Genomic DNA, 26,272 nt, shown 5'->3' with positions numbered 1-26,272 from the left:
TGATAGTGAAAAGGGGAAGAGGGGAATGAGGGGGAAAATAATAATTGTTGTAATAATGATAATGATAATAACAACAACACAAAAATATATAATAATAATAATACCAATAGTCTAATTTGCTAGTATTATTGTGGTAGCAGAGGCAGTCACAATACAACACTGCTAAACCCACTTTTATTAGTCTTTGGTACATTTATTTGTGTATTTGGACCCTAATAGTTAAAAAACTTTGAATTTGAACCCTCCAGGTGCTGCAAAGCTATCTTTATATTCATTTTGGCAAAAATCGAATGGATTTCTACAACCTGTTTTAATTCCTGCCTAATTTGTTACATCTATAACTAGTTACGTTATGACATTTGCACATATAAGTGTTTGTCAGCAGCAGCAGCGGTTGTAGTTCATACTGAAAATATGTCCAAACTTTGAGCTGATTACCTAAAATGTTCAGTTATTGGTTGAACAGGACAGAGCAGCAACCTGGAGGGGGCGGGGCATGGAGTGGCTAATTTGCATTTAAAGGGCCAGCGCTCAAAACGACCTTTCTGGTGTCATTTAGTATTTTTTTTAGTCAGTTTATGTGTTTATAAAACTATTAGCACTAGGACTGCTGACATTTTTAATTTTGCTTTAAGACTGTTGGTCTGTAAATGTTTGATTGAGTGTATGTGTTTTTTTTTCTCTGTTTGCAAATGCTTTTATTATTATAAAACTGTAATGATGTGACTTCATTGCTGCTGTCTTGGTCAGGTCTCCCTTGAAAAAGAGTTCCTCCATCTTAATAGGGCCAACCTGGTTAAATAAAGGTTAAAGGGGTCATATTTTGCTAAACCCAATTTTATTAGTCTTTGGTGCATTTATTTACATATTTGGGGACCCTAAGAGTTCAAAAAGTTTGAATTTGAGCCCTCCAGGTGCTGCAAAGCTATCTTTATATTCATTTTGGTAAAAATGGAGTGGATTTCTACAACCCGTTTTAATTCCCGCTTAATTTGTTATATCTATAACTTGTTACGTCACGACATTTGCACATATAAGGTCAAGACTTCAGATGAACATTTCTCTGAGTACGACATAACTGTTTGTCAGCAGCAGCAGTTGTAATAAAAACTGAAAATATGTCCAAACTTCAAGCAGATTATCTAAAATGTTCAGTTGTTGGTTGAACAGGACAGAGCAGCACAGCCAACAACCTGGAGGGGGCGGAACATGAAGTGGCTCATTTGTATTTAAAGGGCCAGCGCTCAAAACGACCTTTCTGGTGTCATTACTCAGGAATAGGGTTGGAGGTGGACCTGTGGAGTTGAATTAATGAAGAATTCAGACCCAATAACATTTACAGTTTATGTAGACCACAGGGAAATGTTTTAAAATGCATAATTCCATTTAAAAAACAAAATATCACTCCTTTAAATAGAAAGGGGTCATATTTTTCTTTTTCAATTTGGTAATAATGTACCCGTATCTCATAAATGCAGTCAGCCTGTAAATATACATTTAACATTAAAATCCTGTCTGCACCCTCCAAAGAATCCCAATATTCTTCATCTTAACATCTTCAGCAACATAAATTATATAATTGCAATAACAATAATTATATTTTATTACCCTGGTAGATACTTCTAATACAAGTGCACAGATTTTTAATTTTTAAAAAATCTGGATTGATTTGTTTCTGTTTGTCTCTCTTTCTATTGTCTGTTGTAGAAATGAACGCTTGATTATAATTATACCTCTTTACGCCTTGAGGCTGATAGAAAATCTGTTAGGAAGCATTTTTTAATTATATATTAATTCTAGTGAGTTTAATTTCTACAAAAAAAAAAAAAAAAAAAAAAGTTGAATTTAAATTTTATCTGTATTTCTCCAGGTTATAAAAGCCACCTTCATGTGTTGACCCCTTTAACCAAATATTAGTTCTGTGAAGGGCATTGTGTGCTTACAAGGTCACGCATGATCAGAATTCATCTCCGAGAGCAAACAGTCCAACCTGAGAAGCCTCAGGAGGGGTTTATCTCTGTATACTTATGTTAACACCTCTGTCAACAGTCAACTTTTACAGGCCCTGGCAGATTTATTGTTCTTTGGATAAGCTGCCAGCTTTCCAATTAAAAGCCCTGCCTGTCAGAACAGAATGCTGTAGACCTTATTAATTTATTAAAAAAGAAAAAAAGAGAGAGAAGCACATGTGCACAGTCAGGCAAATGTTTTGGAATCTAACAGATTTTTGTTTTTATTGACACAGGGGCGGTAAAAAATCTGCATCTAAATCTGTTCCTCATACGGTTCCTTCTATGTCACATCAGGTTGTTTGATGCTTTGCTGCAGAAGGACCTGATTAGCCAAACTATAAACTCTGCATTGATCATGAGCTGAAAAATCAACAATTTTTAATAAGGTAGAACTGATTATTGCAGAATGAATGTGATTACAGGTTTTTTAAGGTCAGTGTGTGATAATGAGTCCACAACAACGGTTAGTGTTCACACATTCGGAAAATAATTAAGATCCTGCGTGTGTTTTTGATGTTCCCACAGAATTACATTAACCTATAAAAGGTTTCTGTTGATGGCTGAATTCAGTCTGGTCTCTAAACTAACTGCAGTGTTATGTTGTGGGCAAGTGTTGTGAAGGCATCCACTGTGATATTTTTTGTAACTAAATGTAGTGTAGGTGGTCTTGTAGATGTAAAACAAACAAAAAACACAGAGATGCTAAGGCAGGATACATTTGCAGGAAGTGTTTGTGATCACAATCACAGAAGTGTGATTTTACATTTCTGGTGTGAGTCAGAAACTGTCCTTAAATCCCTCAACTAAGTCTTCCCTGCATATTTACTGCTGTGATGAATATACTTCACCTACAGCAAGTTTTTTGGCCTTTTTTTTCTACTCTAAACTGTGCAGTGAGTAGCTTCTCATTTCTTAATCAACCATCTGTTCGTAAAAAGCATAAAGACTGGACTGCATTTCAATGGAACCAGGTCATGTGGTCTGATGAGTCCAGATTGACCTTGTTCCAAAGTGATGGATGCGTCAGGGTGAGAAGACAGATGCAGTAATTACCCACCATGCCTAGTGCCTACAGTACAAGCCTTTGGGGGCAGTGACATGGTCTGGGGTTGCCTCAGGTCATCAGATCTAGGTTCAGGAATAATATATGTCCAAAAATGATGGGAATACATTTTGTGATATCGCATTGGCTTATTGAAACAATGCCACAGTGAATGTTTGCAATAATTAATGCAAAGGTTAAATATTAGAGGATGGAGCTTTTCTCTGACCAGGTTGTGTATTTATTGGTTGAAAGCCACAGATGATCTACAGGGGTTGGACAAAATAATGGAAACACCTTCACCTCAAGATGATAATGCCCCAATCCATACAGCTAGAATTGTTAAAGAATGGCATGAGGAACATTCTAATGAAGTTGAGCATCTCTTATGGCCGGCACAGTCCCCAGACCTCAACATTATTGAGCATTTATGGTCAGTTTTAGAGATTCAAGTAAGACGTCGATTTCCACCGCCATCGTCTCTAAAAGAGTTAGAGGGTATTCTAACTGAAGAATGGCTTAAAATTCCTTTGGAAACAATTCACAAGTTGTATGAATCAATACCTCGGAGAATTGAGGCTGTAATTGCCGCAAAAGGCGGACCTACACCATATTAAATTATATTTTGTTGATTTTTAAGGTGTTTCCATTATTTTGTCCAACCCCTGTATAACAGGGGTGGGGAATTAATTTTCTTATGGGGCCACATGAGAAACTTTGACAGTTATTAAGGGCCAGATCAGTACACTTACAGCTCTGCTCAATAGATATTGGGGGTGCAACGGTACAGGTAGCCCACGGTTCGGTCCGTACCTCAGTTCTTGGGCCACAGTTTTGGTTCGGTTTCGATACATGTTCTGTGCGTAAAGAAAACCGTTTTTTTTTTTCTCTCAAAATTATATTTTTATTTTGCTTGTCAGCAAAACCTGAATTTCACAGTAGGAACAAATTATATCACTGTACTAAATAAAATAACATTTTCTATACTGAACAATATAACCGTGTCTTATTCCTTGACTACTTGTACACAGTAATATAAAACCGGCTTGTGCACATATAAGGCCCAAAGAGAGCTTTTTTTAAAATAAATAAATTCCTGTTCTGCATAGGGATGTAAAAGAAAAGGGTGGTATAAAAACGCCACAGTTATCTACCGTACGCATTTCCTTGTAATAGCGTGTCACAGTATTGCATGTGTGTCAGAGTCCTGCACCAGGGTGGGTAAAAAAAAAAAAAAAAAAAAAAGAGAGAGGGAGTGAGAGACGATCAATTGCAAACCCGAAAACCTGTGGTCCATAAGGGTGGTTTGTCCCATGCAGGGTGGACTGAACAGTACATGGTTTTCTCAAGTACTGCTGCATCCCTAATATATATCTCTATAGAAACAGTAAATGAAACAATATAATACAAAGAAAATGTGGAGCAAAGATTACAACTGTGTAATGCATATTCACAAAAACATTTTCAAAAATGTGCAAAACCAGCTCCACCTTAACTTTACATGAAAAACAATAAATGCATCCAGCTTTGTTTATTTGCATGTATCAGTTCCTTTTTTGTTTGGTTACTTCAGTGAAGAAATACTTAGAAGTCCATGTCATGTTAAAAATGCTGCATTCTGGATTTCTTTTTTTGGTGTTAGCTAACATCTTCACGGGCTGAAAATGACCAACTGATGCTAAGTACGGAAAGTACATGTGAAAAAATGCTAATGTACCAGATCCTTCAAAATAAAAGCAGTGAGGTTGTATAGGTTACATCTATTGTGATGATATTTATCAGAATTAGATTTAGTTTATTTGCCATTTACAGAAAAACTGCATTTGAAAATGAGTTGCAAGAGCTCAGCATAAAAATACATGAAAGCCAGTACAAGGTAAAAAAAAAAAAAACAATGAAAAACAAGTGTTCAGAGAACGCAAACCTCCGCCAAGCACCCCGAATGGTGTGCATGTGTGGATCGACTATTTCTTTTTAAATTAAACAGTGTCAAAGTTGTTCCATACAGCAGAAAAAGTTGAAGCTTGGTACCAGTCATGTGTTTGTCAAATTATATTAAATTCGAATCAATACTTGTTGAGTTATAATGAAAAATGTGTCGTAAATGGGATTTTCAATGTTAAATTGAAATGTCCACAGAGTCCACATTCCACAGTGGATGTGGACAATTTTGTGCCAGATACAAGATATTGTTATAAGCTACGGGTGGATCAAATTGGAGGCTAATCAGAGTCGTTTGAATTTTTTATGAATTTTCGAAAATTGCTCAATGATAAGAGATAGGAAAATTTGAGATTTTGTGACCTTGCTGTGACCCTAAACTTGGGCCTACTTGTCCCAGAATTTAATGGGTTTGTCCCAGGGCCTAGGCCTATCTGTGGGTAAAATTTGGTAAAGATGGTTGTAATAGATTTCTGGTAAAGTTGCTAACAAACAAACAAACAAACCCGAAAAACAAACACACAAAGCAAAGTGATCACAATACTGCCTGGTGGAGGTAATTACTTGAATAAAAGTAATAAAAAGACAGGTCCCCCCATAGATAACTGACACTCACTTGAACAAAGTGCATGAATATAAAGTGTGTTATTTATACACAAGTACAAAAATAAAACACACACCATACATTGTTAAGTATATCATATGAAGTTGTTAAGGCTACGCACAGCACTGGGAAAGAAACTGTTGGCAGACAGAGACGTATTTACATTCACTTTTAATTTGTTTATTTGTATAAGATACAAGAAATATTTTCATTTCTAATTAAATTCTATAACAAAATATATCATCTAAAAGTGCAATAAGGAACATTTAGAATGCAGTAAACACATTTTATTTAAAGAAAAGTTAGTCGGCCCAAGTTTACTCAGTGTCCATAGTTCTTTTTCATTTTGTGACACCCAACGGATACAATGTCCAAGACCAAAATAAGTAAAAAAAAAAAAAAATACGGTTGTCAAAAACACAGATGACCAAGAAATAGGGTGCCGCCTCCACTGTATTGTTGTCAGTACAAAAAAAAACACTTCACGTTCTACACAGAATCTCATGAGATTTCTTAAGTGTGTCTGAGAAATAAGCCTGTTTATCTGTCAGCAATGACAAGATAATGAATACTTCTTTGTCCACTCCTTATCTGCTGTGTAATGATCCATATCATGTTTGATAACAGGCAGAGAAAAACAGCAACAACTGAATCACAAGATAACCATATTGTACACAAACTGTCAATTACAAGCTGTGTGTGATGGCACAATTAGGAATGCTTTCTCTTGGCTTAAAGTGGGGGAGAAAAGTTTCTTTATTTTTACTTTGATGCCCTACTTCCTCTAAATGTAGAGAACTGTACAATAATTCAGAAGCACAGATGTTCCTGGTTAGACAGTTTTGTCTTCCAGGAGACAATTCAAAACTAGTTTTGTAAGCAGGAAAAAAACTTATTTTCCCTTCTTTTTAAATTATTGCTAACAATAAACCTCAGCTCTTTTGTGCAATATTTATTTTCTTGTCCTACATTACTAATCTCCCCTTTGCATTTGCAACCTCACCACAGCCGAAAGATAACATTCTTCATTGAGTATTCAAAGCTCAGCAATGCCATGTGTTTCCAGTGTGTGTCAAGATAATTTTAATTTGATGACATTTGCTGCTGTTGCGAGCATCTGCTGTAGTTGGAAAACAAATGTTCTTGTTTTTTTGTTTTCTTTTTTTTTTTAATATGAGACATGCTGCATTTTGTTCCCGCAGGACTACAATGACGAGATCAGACAGGAGCAACTGAGGGAGCTCTCCCTGTTGAATGGTTCTGATGAATCTAGCAGGAGGAGCACACAAGCAAGGAGCGTACGACCAGCAACCACAGTATCCACGAGGTAAAAGACTAATTACAACCGCATCATGAAAAGAGCTTTAAAAGACGATTAGTATTTGTTTGTGTAATTATAACAAATAAGGATCTCGAGGGTAAGAAATGTTGAAGATTCCTATTTTCACTGAATGGTTTTTGAGAGAAAATAATATGAGATAATAGAGAGATAATAAAATAGAATGAGATAATAATATGAGAATTTCTGCTATATCAAGCCAACAATTGCATTAGAACCTTTATGACAATGTTATGACCTTCCCAGATGTTTAAGGTGATGCATGTTTTATGCTTTCCATTATTTTCTGTTGTGTTTTAATGTCAGATGTCCATTTTTAGCATTTTACATGTGAGTTAAAAGCTCAGGCTTCTCTCAACACAAAGTTTTTTTTTTTTTTTCTTTATTTCTTTATTTAAGGATCCCCAATAGTCTCTACCAAAGCAGAGACTATTCTTCCTGGGGTCCATTCCCAATATTAAAGTATTACAATTTATACATTTACAAAGCACATAGACAGAAAAAAACAAAACAAAACATAGTTACATTAATTTAACATTGTTTCATTATTGATTTTTTTCATTTCATTTCATTCATTCGTTTGTTTATTTCGAGCATTTATAGAATACAAACAAATTCACAATCCCCCCCCCCCCAAAAAAAAAAAAAATCATTCAATTATATTCGAAAAGGAGTGGGAAGAAGAAAAACTTATTTAATCCCACCCCTATTCTCATCATCAAATAACTGAACATAATAGCATTTTAAATACTCACTCCTGTCCTTCGACTTCAAGCCAGAACAATGGACAAAATATAACAAAATAGGCCTATACCAAATTAGAATAAACTCATTTGACAGTATTTACATTGCATAAACAAAATGTGTGAAAAAAAATAGAAACAAAGTACATTCCTGGTGATGTTACCACAGGTAACAGTTAACCGTCAACTTACATGATAATAATTACATACCAACAATGGTAAAAACAAAAAAAACTGCAATACCACAAGTGGTAAAGAACAGCAATAATTACATACCAACAATGGTAAGAAAAAAAAAAAAATACAATAGCACTAATGGTAAAGGGCAGCACATACCGGCGATGGTAAGAACAATAGCAGATGGTAATGGACAACACATACACATTTTTGATTTGAATTATTTATTTATTTCGAACATGCAAAGGAAAAAAATAAAACAAAATAGACAAAATAAAACATTTAAATAGACAGAATCTATATTCAAGCACATACAAGTCTGAATATTGCATGGTCGAAAAGGAGTAGGAAGAACTATAAACATATTTAATCCTACCCCTCAGTGCTTTTACACCTTTATCACTAACTTGATACAAGAATCAAACAATACTATTTTCCTCATTTTGGCATCGAACCACAACAATTATATAATGCCGTAACTGAATTACACACAACAATATGATCATGGCAGTACAGTCATACAAACAGACTCAACAAATCATCCATTTTCTTCAATAATTACAGCAGATTTGTCAGTACATCATCCAATTATTGATTACAGATATCTTAAGATTTGTTTTAAAAACAGCATGATTACTTCTCAATATAAAAAAAATTACAGTTTATACATTTACAAAGCACATAGACAGAAAAGGAAAAAAAAGGGAAAAAAACCCCACAAACATCAGCTCATTTCACATGTCACCACATACAATTTAACACACAAACAAAATAATAATAGCAGTAAAGATACAACCATCCTGTTAATCATAATGGTCCCCAGGTAGTGATATATCCTTCTTAGACCCAGGAAAATAAAAGGCTTTTTTACATTAAATAACTGGATTGATTGGAAAGTGCATGATGCAACATTTTCTTTTTTTTTCTTTTTTCTTTTTTTTTTTTTTAATGAAATATCCATTGCTGTGCAAACTGCTGTCCCCTACAGAGGACAAAAATGCATTGCTGGGTCTCAGGAGGATATTCAGTCATGACATACTCATGTGAAATTTCTATTCCAAACAAAGAAAAAAAAGAGGAATCATCCTTCTGCTAAGTTTCAGGAGCTACTGGAAGAATGTGGTGATGCTCGCTGTGCACTGTTGCTAGGCGAACAATGTGAAAACCAGCCAATCAGTGGCTTTTTAAGGAACAGGCAGAGCTCAAAATTTAACAACCTGTGTCTGAAACAAGGGGATGCAGCGGGTGGTAAATAAGATGTAAAAGTAATATTAAATATCCTTTTAGTTAAGCCAGTATATCATGCAAAATTATAAAAATATCAACCAGGTTGGAAAACATTATGCCCTGCTTAAGACTGGAGACAATGAAATGCCCACTTCAGCAATCAAATGGGAAATTCCAGAAAGTGTGGGGTCCCTTCCTAAAAACATTCCAGACCCCGTAAATACTTGACGTTTAGGTACAGTTTAACAATGCTGCTCACTTTGTACTTACTCCTAGTGCAGGTTTCTGTTGTGATAGTGATACTTTACAACAGTGTTTTTTATCCTTGGGGTCGGGACCCTATGTGGGGTCGCCTGGAATTCAAATGGGGTCGCCTGAAATTTCTAGTAAGTGATAAAAAAAACAAAAAAAAAACCTTATTAATAAAAAATATATGGTGAGTTGACAGAGAAAATCACAATATATAAAAGACATGACAAAGTCTGAAGCTGAAACTGAAGCACTGTGGTACTGTTTATCTGTCAAATGTTCATTGTGGTCAGTTTCAGATGCTGCAGCTCTTTCATAATTCATAGTTTGAGTTATTGTTTGTTCAGTTTTAATTGTCAGCCTTGTAAATATAAGCTGGACTGACTGTACATATCCTGACCAAGGAAAATCAAATTCTCACTTTGTGCAGTAATCTACACCTGGCTTTTCTGACTCCGTCCACAATAATATACATTATATAGCCTAAATGTCGTCTAAAATTAATGTTTATTTGCAACATAGTATAGCAAACTATTACATGATCAAAAACAAATCAATTTAAACTCTTTGTTTTGAATGTCTGGGGTCGCCAGAAATTTTGTGACGTTAAAATGGGGTCATGAGTCAAAAAAGGTTGAGAGCTACTGTTTCACTATGTCTAGTGTACTGGCAATGACTGAGGAGGGATTATTTAATGTGCAGGCTGTCGTTTGCTCTGTTTTGCTTTGTGTTGTTCTGTTTTTGCTAGCTGAGATTGATATACACCCATGCTTCCTTCAGATTTCTGTAAGGACCATTCAGCACTGCACTTGTATTATACTGAGAAAACTTCAATAAAAACATCTTGATAAAAAAAAAAAAAAACAAAACAAAAAACAACTAGATAATTTCCATGTAATAGGACCGCAGTAAGACTTTTTCTGAACACAAATCAGTAGAAACATCCTCCTACAGCCATGATAATATAGTATAAGTTTGTAGCTTAAGACAATAGAGCTTTGTTTCTATATGGATGACACTCTATTCTAAATAAGAAATATATTTTAATGGTAACACAAGAATGTACTAAAATGTAGTTTACAAGTAATTGGTTTTGCTGCATCAGTGTTAATATTTCATGTGAAATTGCTTGTGTCCTTGCTCAGTTTGAAGCTATTAGTGTTTCCATTATTTTTTTCATTTATTTAATTCATGGCTGTCTTCTTGATGACTCGAATGTTAGTTATTTTTTCATATATGTAGCTCAAGGGGATCCTAGGATATAGGTAGGATTAGCACAGATAACCAAGTACAGAGAAACTCAATATTACAGAGCAATTGATTGGCTTATCCATGCATGGAGCAGCTCATGTGAAACACCTGCCTTCTCCGGCCTCCTTTTTAAGTTAGTTTTTTCAGCAAATTGTCCATAATCTACCTGAGCCACGGCAGCCCCTCAGGAGTAAGCAGGTACACTTTGCCTTGACAGCCTGGCCTAATTCACGCAGCACATGTACATGAGCTAAATCCAGCCGGTAACATGGGACGCTCCCAATTTAAAGTCACCAGCACTTCTCCTACCCAGATTTTCTCCTTATGGCACACCGATAAGCGATTATTGTAAATCTCCATGAAAAATATGCACCAGTAATTCTGCTTTAAATGTCTGTATTTTTGGATCACAATGGTTTGCTACCTAGTGAAGGATGAGCCAAAGGGAGGAGAAAAAAAAAAAAAAAAAAAGCCATCCTAGCCCACCTACATCATGCTGCTGTTAAAATGTAACTTAGCAGACAATAGAGGGCTTTGTGGAGCTAAATCCACTGTGCAATCCCCGTGGTGTTCGTACAGTCACGCTGCTGGACAGTCACACTTTTGGAAAAGGAAACAATTCACCCCCAAATTCATCATCTCCACCCGAGTCATTTGGGGTTTTGATGTCTTTTAGTTTGACAATGCAAAATGATTCTTTGCTGCCTTTAAAAGCTATACCTGTGTGAGAACAGTAAGCCTACATCCTCAGTGTATTCAGCAGCTTCAGGCAGATGGAGATGTGATTTTGTACAAACACAGACACTGCTCCATCTTGTTATTGAAATAACCACGCTGCATCCCACAGGCGTGTTTGTAGAGCAGCGAAAGACACAGAGTGACACTTTTAAGCCCTGTGATCATTCTAAGATCTACCTCAGTGCCAGCGGAGGTTACACTTATCAGTTTCACCCAACCATATTGTATGACAGCCACCAACTGTGACAGCCTGCGCATAAGCGGTGATAAGAGGGATTTAACAGATTCCTTACTGTCTTAGCCCACTATTTCCACGTTTTTTTGTTTTTTTTTTATATATATATATATGTACACTCACAGTCAATGAAAACTTTGAGACTATATTTTTATTATTATTATTTTTATTTATTTTGAAACCCTAAACTGGAATTTTTTTATATGAATCATTTGTTTAGGTTACAGGTGTCAAACATGCGGTCCAGGGGCCAAAACCGGCCCGCCAGAGGTTCCAATCCAGCCCATGGGATAAATTTACAAAGTGCAAAATGCAAAAATTACCCTGAAGATATTAACAGTCAAGGGCATCAAACTCAAAAATAACAGCATAATAACCTAGAAATAATGACTCCAAATTTTCTTCTTGGTTTAATGTGAGAAAAATAATATGACATTATGCCAAGAAAACATTGCAACACCATTTTTTTCCTCTTTGATTTATTGCAAAGAACATTAAATTCTGATATCCTTTAGCAATAAAATGTCAATAACCTAAACAAATATGAACAACCTGGAATGTCTAAAGAAAAATATGTGTAATTTTAACAATATTCTGCCTGTTTAGTGTCTAGGTTGATCTGATCTGTAATGCACATGTAGAAATCCTGAGTTGAGGCATAATATTGATAAAATTGTACTTGTTTTTCTTCAGAAATTTCAGTTTTTTCCAGTTATTCACATCTTTTTTGTTTTGGATAGAAATAGTTTCATCATTTAATGTTATTTTTTGCCCTAAAAAATTTGGAGATGTCATTATTTATAGGCTATTATGCTATTATTTTACTGGTCCGGCCCACTGCAGATCAAATTGGGCTGAATATGACCCCCGAAAGAAAATGAGTTTGACACCCCTGGTTTAGGATATTGGCATACAGAAACAAAAATCTAAAGTTTCAAGAGTAATTTCAAAACAAAAAACTTAAAAGAAAATGGCACCTGCCAAACACAAAGTCACAACAATAGCGGTCCTGGTCGGGAGTTGTCTCTCTCTCTCGCCCTGGATGCAGTCTATCATCAACAGAGCCTGTGGTGTTGTGGCGTTCAACCAGGTTTCTGATTGTGGGTTGGGAACAGCCCAGACATAGGCCTGGCTATATCACTGTAGCTTAAACCGGCCTCCACCATACCCAGTGTCCGGAGACATTGTTCACGTGATAGATGCGGCATGATGCCGTTCCCTGGACTAACAATGGTGGCCTTTTTTGGGCCTTCAAAACCAATCCTCAAATTGTGCAGATACCCACTGAGTATTGCTCAATGTGTACAGGGTGGGGAAGCAAAATTTACAATGAACATTTAGTTGTTTTTTCTCAGCAGGCACTACGTCAATTGTTTTGAAACCAAACATATATTGATGTCATAATCATACCTAGCACTATTATCCATACCTTTTCAGAAACTTTTGCCCATATGAGTAACCAGGAAAGCAAACGTCAAAGAGTGTGTGATTTGCTGAATGCACTCATCACACCAAAGGAGATTTCAAAAATAGTTGGAGTGTCCATAAAGACTGTTTATAATGTAAAGAAGAGAATGACTATGAGCAGAACTATGACGAGAAAGTCTGGAAGATACTATTAAAGAAGAATGGGAGAAGTTGTCACCCGAATATTTGAGGAACACTTGCGCAAGTTTCAGGAAGCGTGTGAAGGCAGTTATTGAGAAAGAAGGAGGACACATAAAATAAAAACATTTTCTATTATGTACATTTTCTTGTGGCAAATAAATTCTCATGACTTTCAATAAACTAATTGGTCATACACTGTCTTTCAATCCCTGCCTCAAAATATTGTAAATTTTGCTTCCCCACCCTATATTTGGTCCACTTTTGCAAAGAGACCGACCCATGTGCAATGAACTGTGACAATATGACAACTCATCATTATCTCAACTACCCGAAGACTAAGTCATCAATAAATCCACAGTGATTAATTACAACCCCCCTACAAGTAGAAATATGCAAACATTTCTACCTCAAAGTTTCTATAGACTGTCAGTATAGGATTGGATTTTAGGGTAAATTAATGCCATATGTGTGAATGTGTGTTTTACCAGGGGCCACAGAGGCACAGGAAGAAGCTCAGTGGCACCCAGGGGGACGGCAGGAGCCACGCACAGCAAACTTCCCACAACTGCTTTAACGAGGGAGGTACAAGCTCCGAGAGCCAGGGGGGCAGCAGCGAGCACTGGATACAGGCCGCCGCTGCTAGCGGTCACACATGAATCATACGACGACTATGTGAGTCCAATCCTCTTTGCACTCAGTGAAAAGTATAGCTGATAGTAATTTCAGTTGAACTGTGTGTAAATCAGACTTGGTTTAATCCCCTTTCATTTGATCTGGATGAGTCGTGCTTAAGACGCTGAGGTACAGGATACAGGGAGCTGTGTATAAATTAGAGCAAGTAGGATTATATCTGCATATTTTTATTTCATTAACCTCAATTTTAAAAAGCAGAACTTTTTTTTTTTTTATTAAGAATACATCTGGATACCGGTTTTCACATATATAAGGGTGTATTACATAATTAAGAAAAGATTAATGGAGTAACCATCACAGTGAACCTTACAGCACTTGGTTTTTACCCATAATGTCATTAAACGCACATTGCTTTGTTTGATTTTCATTTATTTATCTATTTTGGTATGTTTTTTACATATGTCATCAATGTGCATGTCATGTTTTTTCAGTCATGAGTATTTTTACAGAGAATACGCTGCAAAAAAAATCAACATTGTATTTATTTATTTATTTAGTTTTGTGGTTTTTTTTCTTTTCTACGCCAACCGATTAAGATGTGTGGAATGGACGTGACCACTTGTTCAACCTATTATTAGAAACTGTGAAGCAAAGGTGTTGACAGACAATATGTGGAGGAGCAGCATCACCAAACAAATAGTCAGGATAGAGAGGAGCTTACGTAACACCAACGTCATATGAATGAGATCCAGTTTACAATGTGGACACTTCTCACAGGGTATGGGTCATTTCTCACTCTCAAGGAACAATGGATCTGTCAAGGATTCATTTACATAATGCCATGTTAACAGATTTCAGTGAAGGACTGTTTCAGTGTTCAAGATCATTCCAAAGACTGAGTCCTCCCTTTGTAGAGATGTCAAGGATTCATGTGTGGATCCTCAGCATCTTCGCTGCTGTTTAAGTACCCACAATCCTTTGCATGAGTCTTTGCCGCTACTGCTGAATGAAAAAGAGTCAACGACAACGGCAAATAAATCCTCCTAGAAGGAGAATAAAGAGCTGATTCCTTTGCCAGTGTGAAATACATTTAAATATAATTATCAGGTGAACTTATTAGGCAAGACGAGAGTATAATATTAAGATATTTTAGAGTAATTCATACACAAATGCAGTTCACTGTGATTATACATAACTAAATAAATGAACATTATATACAGAGAGAGTAATGTAATAAAATACATTTTTAAATGATTAATAGAAGGAACGGTAGTCCCAAACTTACAGTAAACTTACTATTTACATATAAATCATACAGTGAAATAAGAATTACGAGTTAAATCATGAGAAATGAAAAGGTTGTCTTGGATTTAAAATACAGACCTATGGGATACATTTAAATAAACTTTGTTTCATGTTGCAGCAGAGCACATAAACACAGCTTCACCTTTACTGTTGCCTATATAAATGTATTTTTTAGTTTTCTGTCAAATACTCATGTGGGTCAATGTGTGACTGATCCACTGATTTGAGTCCACTGTCTTTTCTGCTCTTGTCTGACTGTTCTATTCATGAACTGATCAGAAGAAAGGACTCTGGTCTGGTCTACAAAAGTAAGAAGTGACTGCTAAGGACGAGTCCTTGAGACTGAGAAACTCCCTGTATCCATGTGATATTGAATCCATTATAACATCTGAAGAATGAGCTTTGGTGATTATTTTTAGACCTTTTACTGAGAAAGTCTTGGACCTCTTCAAACCAATTTACTGCTGGTACCAACAGTACTGATGCAAAACGTGTGTGGATGAGAGCTTTGCACCTGCGTGTTGTTTATTCATAGATTCTGATTTAACTGTTTAATATTCTAATGTTCCTGTTTAGATGCAGACATGTATATTCTGATTAACCCATAAAGACCCAGCGCTACTTTTGTGGCAGTTCCCAAATGAAATTTTCTCTATATTTAACCTTTCTTAAGCAATTTATCTCCATTTATTTTAATGTTATCTTCTGTATTTTGTATTTTATCAGTATGAATCACGTATTTTCCTATATTTAATTCACTGATCATATAGATGTTCATAAAAGCTCAGAGTACAGTTGAGGGTTATAATATCAGAAACAGAGGAAGCTGCAGAAAAAGTGACTTTTTCAGTCCAATCTCTCCTTAACTGAACATAAACCCAGTGTTTCCATCCACTGTCATTGATCCAACTCCATGGGTTTTACATGGGAATCAATGGTGTAGAAGATGATGGTGTTTCCATGGTAACTACAGAGCCTCTGAACATCCAAATGGATCATATTTGATGACCATAAAAGGATGAATAACTGTATTTTACACCAGTTATTTACATGTATTGATAGAACTAGCGACATTGTACCTGTGGTGCCATTATACAATAGCATGATAAGTAGAACTTTTCTGCCACCACTATCCATTTGTAAACTACTATTTAATCATGCACTGTGCAGGTAATAATTTGAGCCAACATGTGAGGCATGAAGGGAAGAGCATGTATTAGTTTGGCCTGTCAAGCATGATTAAATTCATACAGCGGTAGTGAACTGCAGCTTTCACATTTTAGCATCGTCTGCTAGCAGTAGAAATGTCATGAACAGCAGCATAACCACTTCTGAAAATGGAGTATGGTGGCAGGAATGAAGAATTCAAAGTAGAAAGAGGCTAAAATCGCCCAGCATACCTCACAGCATTTGAATACGGACATAAAATTATGCCTAGTAGATAGTCAGGTAATGTTTCTATTCATTTGGCGAGTTTGGTGGTGATTGGGCCTGTGAAGGCTGAGGAAAATCCGTACAAATGCCCTCTTGTGCTGCAACATCGATCGATTGGACACAGAACCTGTATTATATAGTAGGATTAATGGATCAGCAGGTATTAAACAGTTTACATCAATCAGTAGATGGTTTTGGTTGGTGGTGGATGTTTGGGTCTTTATGGGTTAAAACCAGGATTTTTTTCCACTGATGCCAGACTTGCTCAGCTGTGCACCACATACATCCTCCTTAAATTCATTCATTCAATTGCATTGTTAATGAGTGGTGCCAGGCACAACAAACCCCGCCCCTCGCATGTATTGTAGCTTATTTTGGCATCGATCCAGCCGATGTCATCAAGTCTATGTGTGTGCTGATGTCAGCATATCAATTGCTTCTATATATGTGCCAAGTTTGAAGTAAATTGAAACAAAATTGATGTTTTTATAGACATTTGAAATTTCGCTGATTATAAGTAAAAAGGAGAAGAAAAATATTTTTAAAAATTCATAAAAAATTTTAACTTTGACCTGTTTTCCCCAAAATGTAGTCATATCTATTCTGGGTCACTGGCAATCTATAAACCCAATTTAGTATGTATTCAACTAATAGTTTTGCTGCTACAGGCATTTGAAATTTCACCCATTATAAGTAAATGGGGAAAAAAATACTTTTAAAAATTCAGGAAAAATTTTAACTTTGACCTGCTGTTCCCAAAATGAACTTAGATCTCTTCTGGGTCACTGGCAATCCATAAACCCAATTTGGTTTGAATTCAACTAAGTTTTGCTGCTACAGACATTTGAAATTTCACCCATTATAAGTAAAAATGGGAAAAAAAAAAAAAAATCATAAAAAATGTGAACTTTGACATGCTTTTCCCAAAATGTACTCACATCTTTTCTGGGTCACTGGCAATCTATAAACTAAATTTGGTATGAATTCAACCAATACTTTTGCTGCTACAGACATTTTAGATTTCACCCATTATAATTAAAAATGGGAAAAAAAATAAAAATAAAAATTCATTAAAAATTTGATCTTTGACCTACTGTACCCAAAATGTAATAATAGTAATAATAATAATAATAATAATTATAATAATAATTATAATAATAATAATACATCAGTTTTATATAGTGCTTTTCTAAGTACTCAAAGACACTTTACAATAAACAACCAAGGGACAAACATACATCCAACGGGTAAACAGATACGAAGTTAATACTAAATGGTAATCGAAGAACAAATACAGAGACAAATACTGACAAAAGAAAAGCACACAAAAGAGGGTAGGTGAGAGTGGAGGAGGTCGAACGGGCGGTCAGTTTTCGAATGATGATCTGAAGAGATGGGAATCACATCTATTCTGGGTCACTGGCAATTTATACACCCAATTTGGTATGAATTCAACAAATAATTTTTCTGCTAGAGTGTTAACAAACAAACAAACAAACCTAACCAAAAACAATACCCCTTGCCTCGCCTTGGGGGGTGGGGTAAAAATATGAACATTGTGAAAGTCACACCCATATAACATCAGCAGATCACACAAGTTTTAATCACAACATGCAACATAAAACCTGATCTAGAACATCTAAATGGAATATGTTATTTACACCACCTGTATCACTTTCAGGGTATTGCCATCACATTGGAATAATAGTTGAATGTTTATGTAGATATAAATGTAGTAAATGAAGTGAGGGTATGAGCAGGGGTCGTATAAATACTCTGCATGGCGGTGTATTAAATCGCTCTCTGTCATCGGTAGTGTGGCCTCAGAAAAATATTGAAATTCTAAAGTCAGTTAAGGCCAAAGGACAAATAATCAGCAAGGTAGAAACTGTGAATATAGTCATTATGAAGTCGCTACTGGTGTTCCTGAAAAGTCACAGGAACAATAAAGGTAACAAAATGCCCACTGTGATGAATTAACATTCTCAAGCAGGCTTCAAGGTGATTTTCATGCTACATTGAAATGAACTGAAAACAATGACTGCATGAAAAGGAGGAAATGCAGTTAATACATGCGGTTTGCGGTTAATTTGAGTAATACTGTATTTGTTTGTTTTGTTAGAATCCTCATTAGCTGTGCCCTAAAACTCATTCTGACTGGGGTCCACCTTTGGAGATTCAGTGTGTAATATTTAACAGCATCATTTAGCGGTGAAGTAATAGATTACAATCACCTACAACTGAATTCTCCTATCATCCTCCACTACTGGCCCTCATTAGAGCCAGTGTTTGTCTAGTCTAGGCATTTTAGTTAAGGGGATATTAACACTGGATGCCACTTACTATAAAATGGAAAAATAAATAAATAAAAGAGTGTTTTATGGACGACTGTAGAGACATGATGGCCTCTGTGGTGGGGAACGGCTCCATCTGCGGAGGCAAAGGACCCATTTTGACTCAACAAAATTGCAATGATTCATATTTACAGGTGATTACAGACTAACGAAAACACAATTATGAATAATTTAATCCATTTCTGCAGTTGATGCTCCTAAATCTCATGCGGTGGAGATTGAAATGCATTTACTATACTATAAAAACAAAAACTTTTAAAGGTACACCTTAGAAATTAGACATGTAAATTCATTAGACCTTACTATCTGCTGAAACTTGGATGCAAACTTTCTGTGGCAGTAGATATTAAAGCTGTACATGCATGTGGTAATGATTTTTGTGAGATATGGTGGGGTTTTTTGTCATGTTATGGGAATAGAGGGTATGCATGTGACGTCACCGCTAGCGGAAGTCACCGCGGTTACACCCACTGAGTGGCAGAAAGAGGGAGATGAGTGACAGAATTGGCTTCAATACTGTCTAAACTTAAGAATAATATTTCATAAACAATGAGGAAGAGCTGTTGTGCAATTGATTGTATGAACAGGTTTGAAAAGCAGTCGGAGCTATCGTTTTACAGACACCGAAAGACAAAGAAAAGAGACGTAGATGGATCCACAAATCCAGGAAACCAAACCTAGATCTCTGGTTCCCGTTTTGTGTCAGGTAACATTAATTTATGCTGTACTTTTGGGTAAAATCATACCTTAAATCACAGGTGTCAAACATGTGGCCCGGGGGCCAAATGCGGCCCGCCAAAGGGTCCAGTCCGGCCCTTGGGACGAATTTGTGAAATACAATAATTACACTAAGATATTAACAATCCTTCTAGTTCAGGTTCCACATTCAGACCAATTCAATCTTAAGTGGGCAGGACCAGTAAAATACTATCATAATAACCTATAAATAATGACAACTCCAATTTTTTCTCTTTGTAAATGTCAATATTTTCATGTATTTACACTAAAACAAAGTGTAATTTCACAAAAAGCGTGAATAACCTAAACAAATATGAACAACCTGAAATGTCTTAAGAGAAGTACGTGCAATTTTAACAAGATTCTGCCGGTTACCAAATGTTTTGTGTATTTGTAGATCCACTGTAATATGGAAGTTATAATGTGCATGTGTAAATGATAAACTGAGGCAGAATATTGTTAAAATTACACTTATTTTTTCAGTTTGTTCATGTTATTCACATTGTTTGAAAGGATAGTTTGTAGATGTAAACCTGTTCATAATGTAAATGTACTTTTTTTTTTTGCTCTAAAACATAGAGAAAAGTTTGGAGTCAACATTATTTATATATTATTATGTTATTATTTTACTGGTTCAGCCCACTTCAAGTCAAATTTAGCTGAATGTGGCCCCTGAACTAAAATGAGCTTGACACCCCTGCCTTAAATGACATATTGTTTTGGCTAATGTTACTTCTTTGTAAAGCTCTTGGTTTCATGATCAGATCTTTCATGGTTTTTGTCTTCATTTTGTGATTCTGAACCTTGTGCTCCTACATGATTTGCAAACTAACTTAAACTGAGGCTAACCTAGTTTTTCAAATACAGGGGAACTGGAGAGTAAAGCTATGATGGAGTATTAGAGCCACATAAGAAAATAAAAACACTTGTCACTACGAGTTTAAAGTCATAAAATATTGATATAAAACCCGTAATTTTATGATAATAAAGTCAAATACAAAAAGAATCACAATGTTATGAGAATAAAGCCGTAGTTATAAAAATACTCATAATTTAACAAAAATGTCATTCGTTAATGAGATTAAAGTCGTCATATTCCAACAATAAAACCATAATATTACAAGAATAATGTCGGAATTTAAAAACAGGTGGGAAAAATATCATAATTAACAAGAATAAAGTCGTACCCTGCTCAACCACAGCAGTAGTATCTGTGTTGTATAAAGTACTTGATATGAACTAGACGTAAATCTCCTCAGTCCCAGTAGATCATGCGTATATTCAGTGGGGTCAGTACACGGTCTTCTGTAAACGCACTTTGGATCAGTTGGTTCTCTGCCTAGTTTTGGACCCTGGTTGTCAGTAATGATGAAACCATGTATATTTGTTTCAGGTAAAAATAGCAATAATCCCTTACACACTGGATGTCGGGATATGCGATTTCTGTCCACATGTCAATGTTCATGGACCACTTGTTCTTTGGTAGCTCATACGGATCCATGTCCAGCCCAATTGTCCTTAATTTAATTTCATATTTCACATTTTCCCGGTCTCGCTGTGTTTACTGCTATACTCCGTCATGTTGAGCAGGTTGGTTTAAGACACTCAGTCGGACTTAGAGGGGTGTGGCTCTGGGGGGAAGTGACGTATGTGCATGGTCTCTATTTGGGGAAGTTTTCTTGACCTTGACCTTTAACCTGGAAGAAAACAGGATGATCTGCCTGAAATTATGGCCGTTATATTGCTAAAAAAAAATACACAACTGCAGGCAAAAAACATGATTTATGTAATAATATACTGTACTTTACATTCAATACATTCATACAAATGTCAAAAGCATGATATCCAAAGGTATTTCATACATATCAGGAGGGTTCTATAAAGAGAAAACATATGAAGCCCAGTGTTTATCTGTCCATAATCATGTATTTCTGAGTTTTATAATATGAGTCACAGTGCTGACAAACTGCACCAACACAGGAAATGGTGCTTCCCTCTGTGTTGTGAGTGGACAGTGGTGGGTGGAAGGGCAAGTACTGAGTCAGAGTGGCCCGTATTGTTAGATTAGACACTGCGTTGGCTGACAAAAAGAAAAAGATGTTCAGGGGCGTCATGCAAACAATATCAAGCCACATGGCTAAATTAGCTTCTCTGGCTGAAAAACGTCCCCCGTCATGTTAAAGTATAACTGTAAACACTGTGTATTGATGAGGATAAAAGTTTTTTCATGTCAGTCACTTGCTTTTATAGTTATTGTGAATTAAAATCAAATTTATTCACTTTAAAACTAGCTTCAAAACTGCTGCCACTCACTTTAAAAGAGAGTGAAAGGGGCAGAAATTCACATTTTTAGTTGTATTGCGCTGCTATTAAAATAATCTTCATCCTTCAAATGATCCAATACAAAAGATGGAACAAATATTTCAACTAAATCTGTGCACATTTCATGAAGGAAATCAATTGTGTTGCGGTAAATCTTGACTAAGATATGACCATGGCCAGGACTGAGGACAGGGTTTTGGCTTTCTGTCGTCTTAATGCATTTATTCATTTTATTCATTGTGCTTTTTGTCTGCTATACAGCACTTTGGTCCACTGTGGTTGTGCAAAGTGCTTTATAAATAAAGTTGGATTGGATTGGTTTGGTCTTATTAAAGACCAAGGACATTTTCTTCATCTCGAACTGAATTCAGTGTTCGCAAACTATAATCTGTGATAGTGAATTTAAAAGCTATATCAGCTCATTCCCATGAGATTCACACAGCTCTCCTTGACTAATATTAACCCATAAAGACCCAGTGCTCCTTTTGTGGCAGTTCCCAAATGAATTTTCCTCTAGATTAAACCTCCCTTAAAGGATTTATCACCATTTATTCTAATATTACCCTCTGTATTTTGCATTTTTTCTGTGAAAATCATGTATTTTCCTGTATTTAATTTATTGATCATGTAGATGCTCATGGAAGATCAGATTAAGATCAGAAAAAAAGTAATGTTTTAAGCAAAGATATCAACAACTGAACATAAAATTAACCCTGTAAAGCCTGAACCATTAAATCATTGACAGAAAATTCCAGTTCTTTGAAACTGGAGCCTTTATTGGTCCTTCTGAACAACCCAATTTTTATTTATTTATTTATTTATTTTCAAATATCAATTTCCATGTATGAGTTTCAATTTTGTATCATATTTGATACATCAGGTCTCAATGTTCAAATATTATTTTGGAACAAACAAAAACATCATTTAACACAAACATGTCCAACAAATTGGGAATTCCTTTTCAAAATTGGCAAAGTTCTGCCTCCTTCCTCAATAATGACAGTCTTGTAGTGTCACTGGAAAGGCCTCTGGCGAACAAATTCCTCCCCCCCGGTGGATTATCTGTGTATTGCATGTGTCTAATTGTATACATCAGGTTTTTCGAGAAAAAAGTATCACACTGATCATGTAGAGGGCTTCAAAACTCATGTATTTAATATGATACGTTTGGTTTTATAGGGTTAAGCATCTACAACCAGTTATTGATCAAACTGCATGGATTGTACTGGGGAATCAATGTTGTAGAATGGGTCATATCTGATGACAATGAAAAGAAGACAAACTGCCTTTTACACCAATTATTTACATGTTTTGATAGAATTAGTGGATCAGAAGTTCAGAAGTTATTAAACATTTTAAATCAGTAGATGATTTTGGTCGCCAGTTGCTGTTTGGTCTTAATGGGTTAAATAGATGTTATCTATCACAAGCAGCACAAAAGAATAAAACATTGCACACTAAGAGTACTAGTTAACTGTCTGACAGTATGTAACTCCCATTGTATCATAGGAACCTTTGGGAGAAACTAAAAGCATGTGGAAAAAGGGGTGTGTGACTTGTTTTTAGGTATAATCTATGACATAACTGCACAAAATGACATAACATACAGTAATATGACAATGATTCTAACTAAATGACAGTTATACAATAAAATAAAATGCAAATCTAAAACATCCGGGGGCAAAAATCTGGTGGGGTGCATGTCATGGAATAAATGGAGATAACGCCACTGAGAGAATCAAGGAAAGCTGACGGTTCAGTGTAAAATCACTTCCTGGATTAGCCTCATGAGGGTTATATTCTATTCCCATTCATACCAATGGGACAAATGAATGAGATTTAGATATTCCAACTGGTTCTTTCACCCTAAAGTCATCCTAGTAAATAACAAGACACATTTTTCACAAGCCATATATCTTGTGATCATTCTGGTATTCAAATGACATTTCCCAGACTCATAGATCAGGAGAAAATAGACGTTCTCTGAGGCTCATCTTCTGTCTCAACAGTGAACTCTCATGTGATCTCACAACACAAATGTCACCTGAAGGAAGTGAAAATGAGCAGGAAAAAAGAAAACTGTAACACTGGTTTACAAGGAAAATGCCTCCAACCTGTAAAAGTAGTGAAACTTAACAAGTTTGAGTCACTAATAAAGAAAAATTAAGTCTCATTTATCTCATTAATTTCTGAGAATTAATGAGAGAATGGGTTTTAATCAAAAGGAATGTTTGTCTCAGAGCTACCAGATCTACTTCAAAACACTGTCTGCACATTATAATACATTCTAGGTTTGAAGATTTATAATTCTGTTATATAAATGTACATAAACCAGTATATATGCGTCATAATACTTTATCCTATACACTGAAAACATCACCTAACAAGCACTTTTGTCATTTGTTTTTCAGTTCATCTTGTTAAAGTATGTAAGATATAGGCATATGATTTAAGAAAAAAATCATTTATTTTTATTTAATTAATTATTTATTTCAAACATGCAAAGAAACAAAATAAAACAAAACAAAGCAAAATAAGACAAAAACAAAATAACATTTAAATAATAAAACAGAATCTGTCTTCAAGTACGTGTCTGAATTTGCATGTTCGAAAAGAAGTATGAAGAAGTATGAACTTATTTAATCCTACCCCTCAAGTGCTTTTACGCCTTTATTTATTTAGAGTTTTTTTAAACTCTTAATGTGTTTTAAATGAACTTTAAAATCACATTTTGTTGCTGAGGATTTTAATGTCTATTTTTTTTTTTTTTTTTTTGCCAAAATGTTTTTATTTAAATTTTTATCATTTTAACAAACAAACAACAAACAGTGTATACATCAGATCCATGCAACCTGCCGACTACAAACACAAACATCATTATGTTTACAAAAAAAAAAAGAAAAAAAAAAAAGAAAAAAAAAATTATACAAAATGTAGAAATCTGAGCATCCACCTTCAGAAACCACAGTGGTAACTTTTTCAAATGTTTGCATTGTCCTCCAGTAAATTTAGATTCTATCTATTTTAATCTTAATGTTAATGTTTTCATATTTTAACTTTCTCTCATCTTAAATGTATTTTTATGTCTCTCCTGTGATACTTTTATTTTTTATGTAAAGCACTTTGAATTGTCCTGTACATGAAATGTGCTATACAAATAAACTTGCCTTGCCTCTATCAATAACTTAATACATGAATCAAACAATGCATTTTTCCTAATTTAGCATTCAACCCACAACTAATGCATAATGCAGTAATTGAATTATGCACCACAACATTATCATGGCAGTAGTCATACAAACAGACATCAACAGTTCAACAATTTTCTTCAGTAATTACAGCATATTTATCAATACAAGATTATACATCATAAAATATAGTTAGTCAGCTGTAATTATTGTTTTAACTTTCTTTAAGTTATGTATAGACACCAGTATCCAGACATATTCTTCAAAAAAGTGCTTTACTTTTAGACTTTTCTAATCTACTTTTCTCTCTCTCTCTCTCTCTCTCTCTCTCTCTCTCTACATATATATATATATATATACAGGGTGGGGAAGCAAAATTTACAATGAACATTTAGTTGTTTTTTTCTCAGCAGGCACTACGTCAATTGTTTTGAAACCAAACATATATTGATGTCATAATCATACCTAACACTATTATCCATACCTTTTCAGAAACTTTTGCCCATATGAGTAATCAGGAAAGCAAACGTCAAAGAGTGTGTGATTTGCTGAATGCACTCGTCACACCAAAGGAGATTTCAAAAATAGTTGGAGTGTCCATAAAGACTGTTTATAATGGAAAGAAGAGAATGACTATGAGCAAAACTATTACGAGAAAGTCTGGAAGATACTATTAAAGAAGAATGGGAGAAGTTGTCACCTGAATATTTGAGGAACACTTGCACAAGTTTCAGGAAGCGTGTGAAGGCAGTTATTGAGAAAGAAGGAGGACACATAGAATAAAAACATTTTCTATTATAGAAATTTTCTTGTGGCAAATAAATTCTCATGACTTTCAATAAACTAATTGGTCATACACTGTCTTTCAATCCCTGCCTCAAAATATTGTAAATTTTGCTTCCCCACCCTATATATATATATATATATATATATATCTGATGTTGTCAACTTTTCAGACTATACCAGTGGTTCCCAACCTTTTTTGGTTCGTGACACCATTTTAACATCACAAATTTCTGGCGTCCCCAGACATTCAAAATGGAGACTATTTTTTTTTTTTTTTTTGCCAAAATTAATTTGTTGTCAGCTTACCGGCTGACAGGCTGTAAGCTATTGTCATCATGCGGCGTCC

The 26,272-nt window shown here is 35.3% G+C and overlaps 1 protein-coding gene across 3 annotated transcripts in view; it reads left to right on the top strand.

The window, feature by feature from the left end:
* khdrbs2 (KH domain containing, RNA binding, signal transduction associated 2) overlaps nt 1-26,272 on the top strand; it is a 153,885-nt gene that overhangs the window by 79,382 nt on the left and 48,231 nt on the right. For all 3 annotated transcript variants that reach the window (XR_003937590.1, XR_003937589.1, XM_030156875.1), the window contains exons 5-6: nt 6,802-6,926; nt 13,655-13,838. Coding sequence is in view for 1 of the 3 variants with exons in the window: in XM_030156875.1 (XP_030012735.1) it covers nt 6,802-6,926; nt 13,655-13,838 (309 nt within the window). In the remaining 2 variants the exon portion in view is untranslated. The remainder of the gene's footprint in view (nt 1-6,801; nt 6,927-13,654; nt 13,839-26,272) is intronic.

Source organism: Sphaeramia orbicularis, chromosome 15 (genome assembly GCF_902148855.1).
Source record: "Sphaeramia orbicularis chromosome 15, fSphaOr1.1, whole genome shotgun sequence".
Classification (NCBI taxonomy): domain Eukaryota; kingdom Metazoa; phylum Chordata; class Actinopteri; order Kurtiformes; family Apogonidae; genus Sphaeramia; species Sphaeramia orbicularis.
This window is presented reverse-complemented; position numbering and strand designations above follow the sequence as displayed.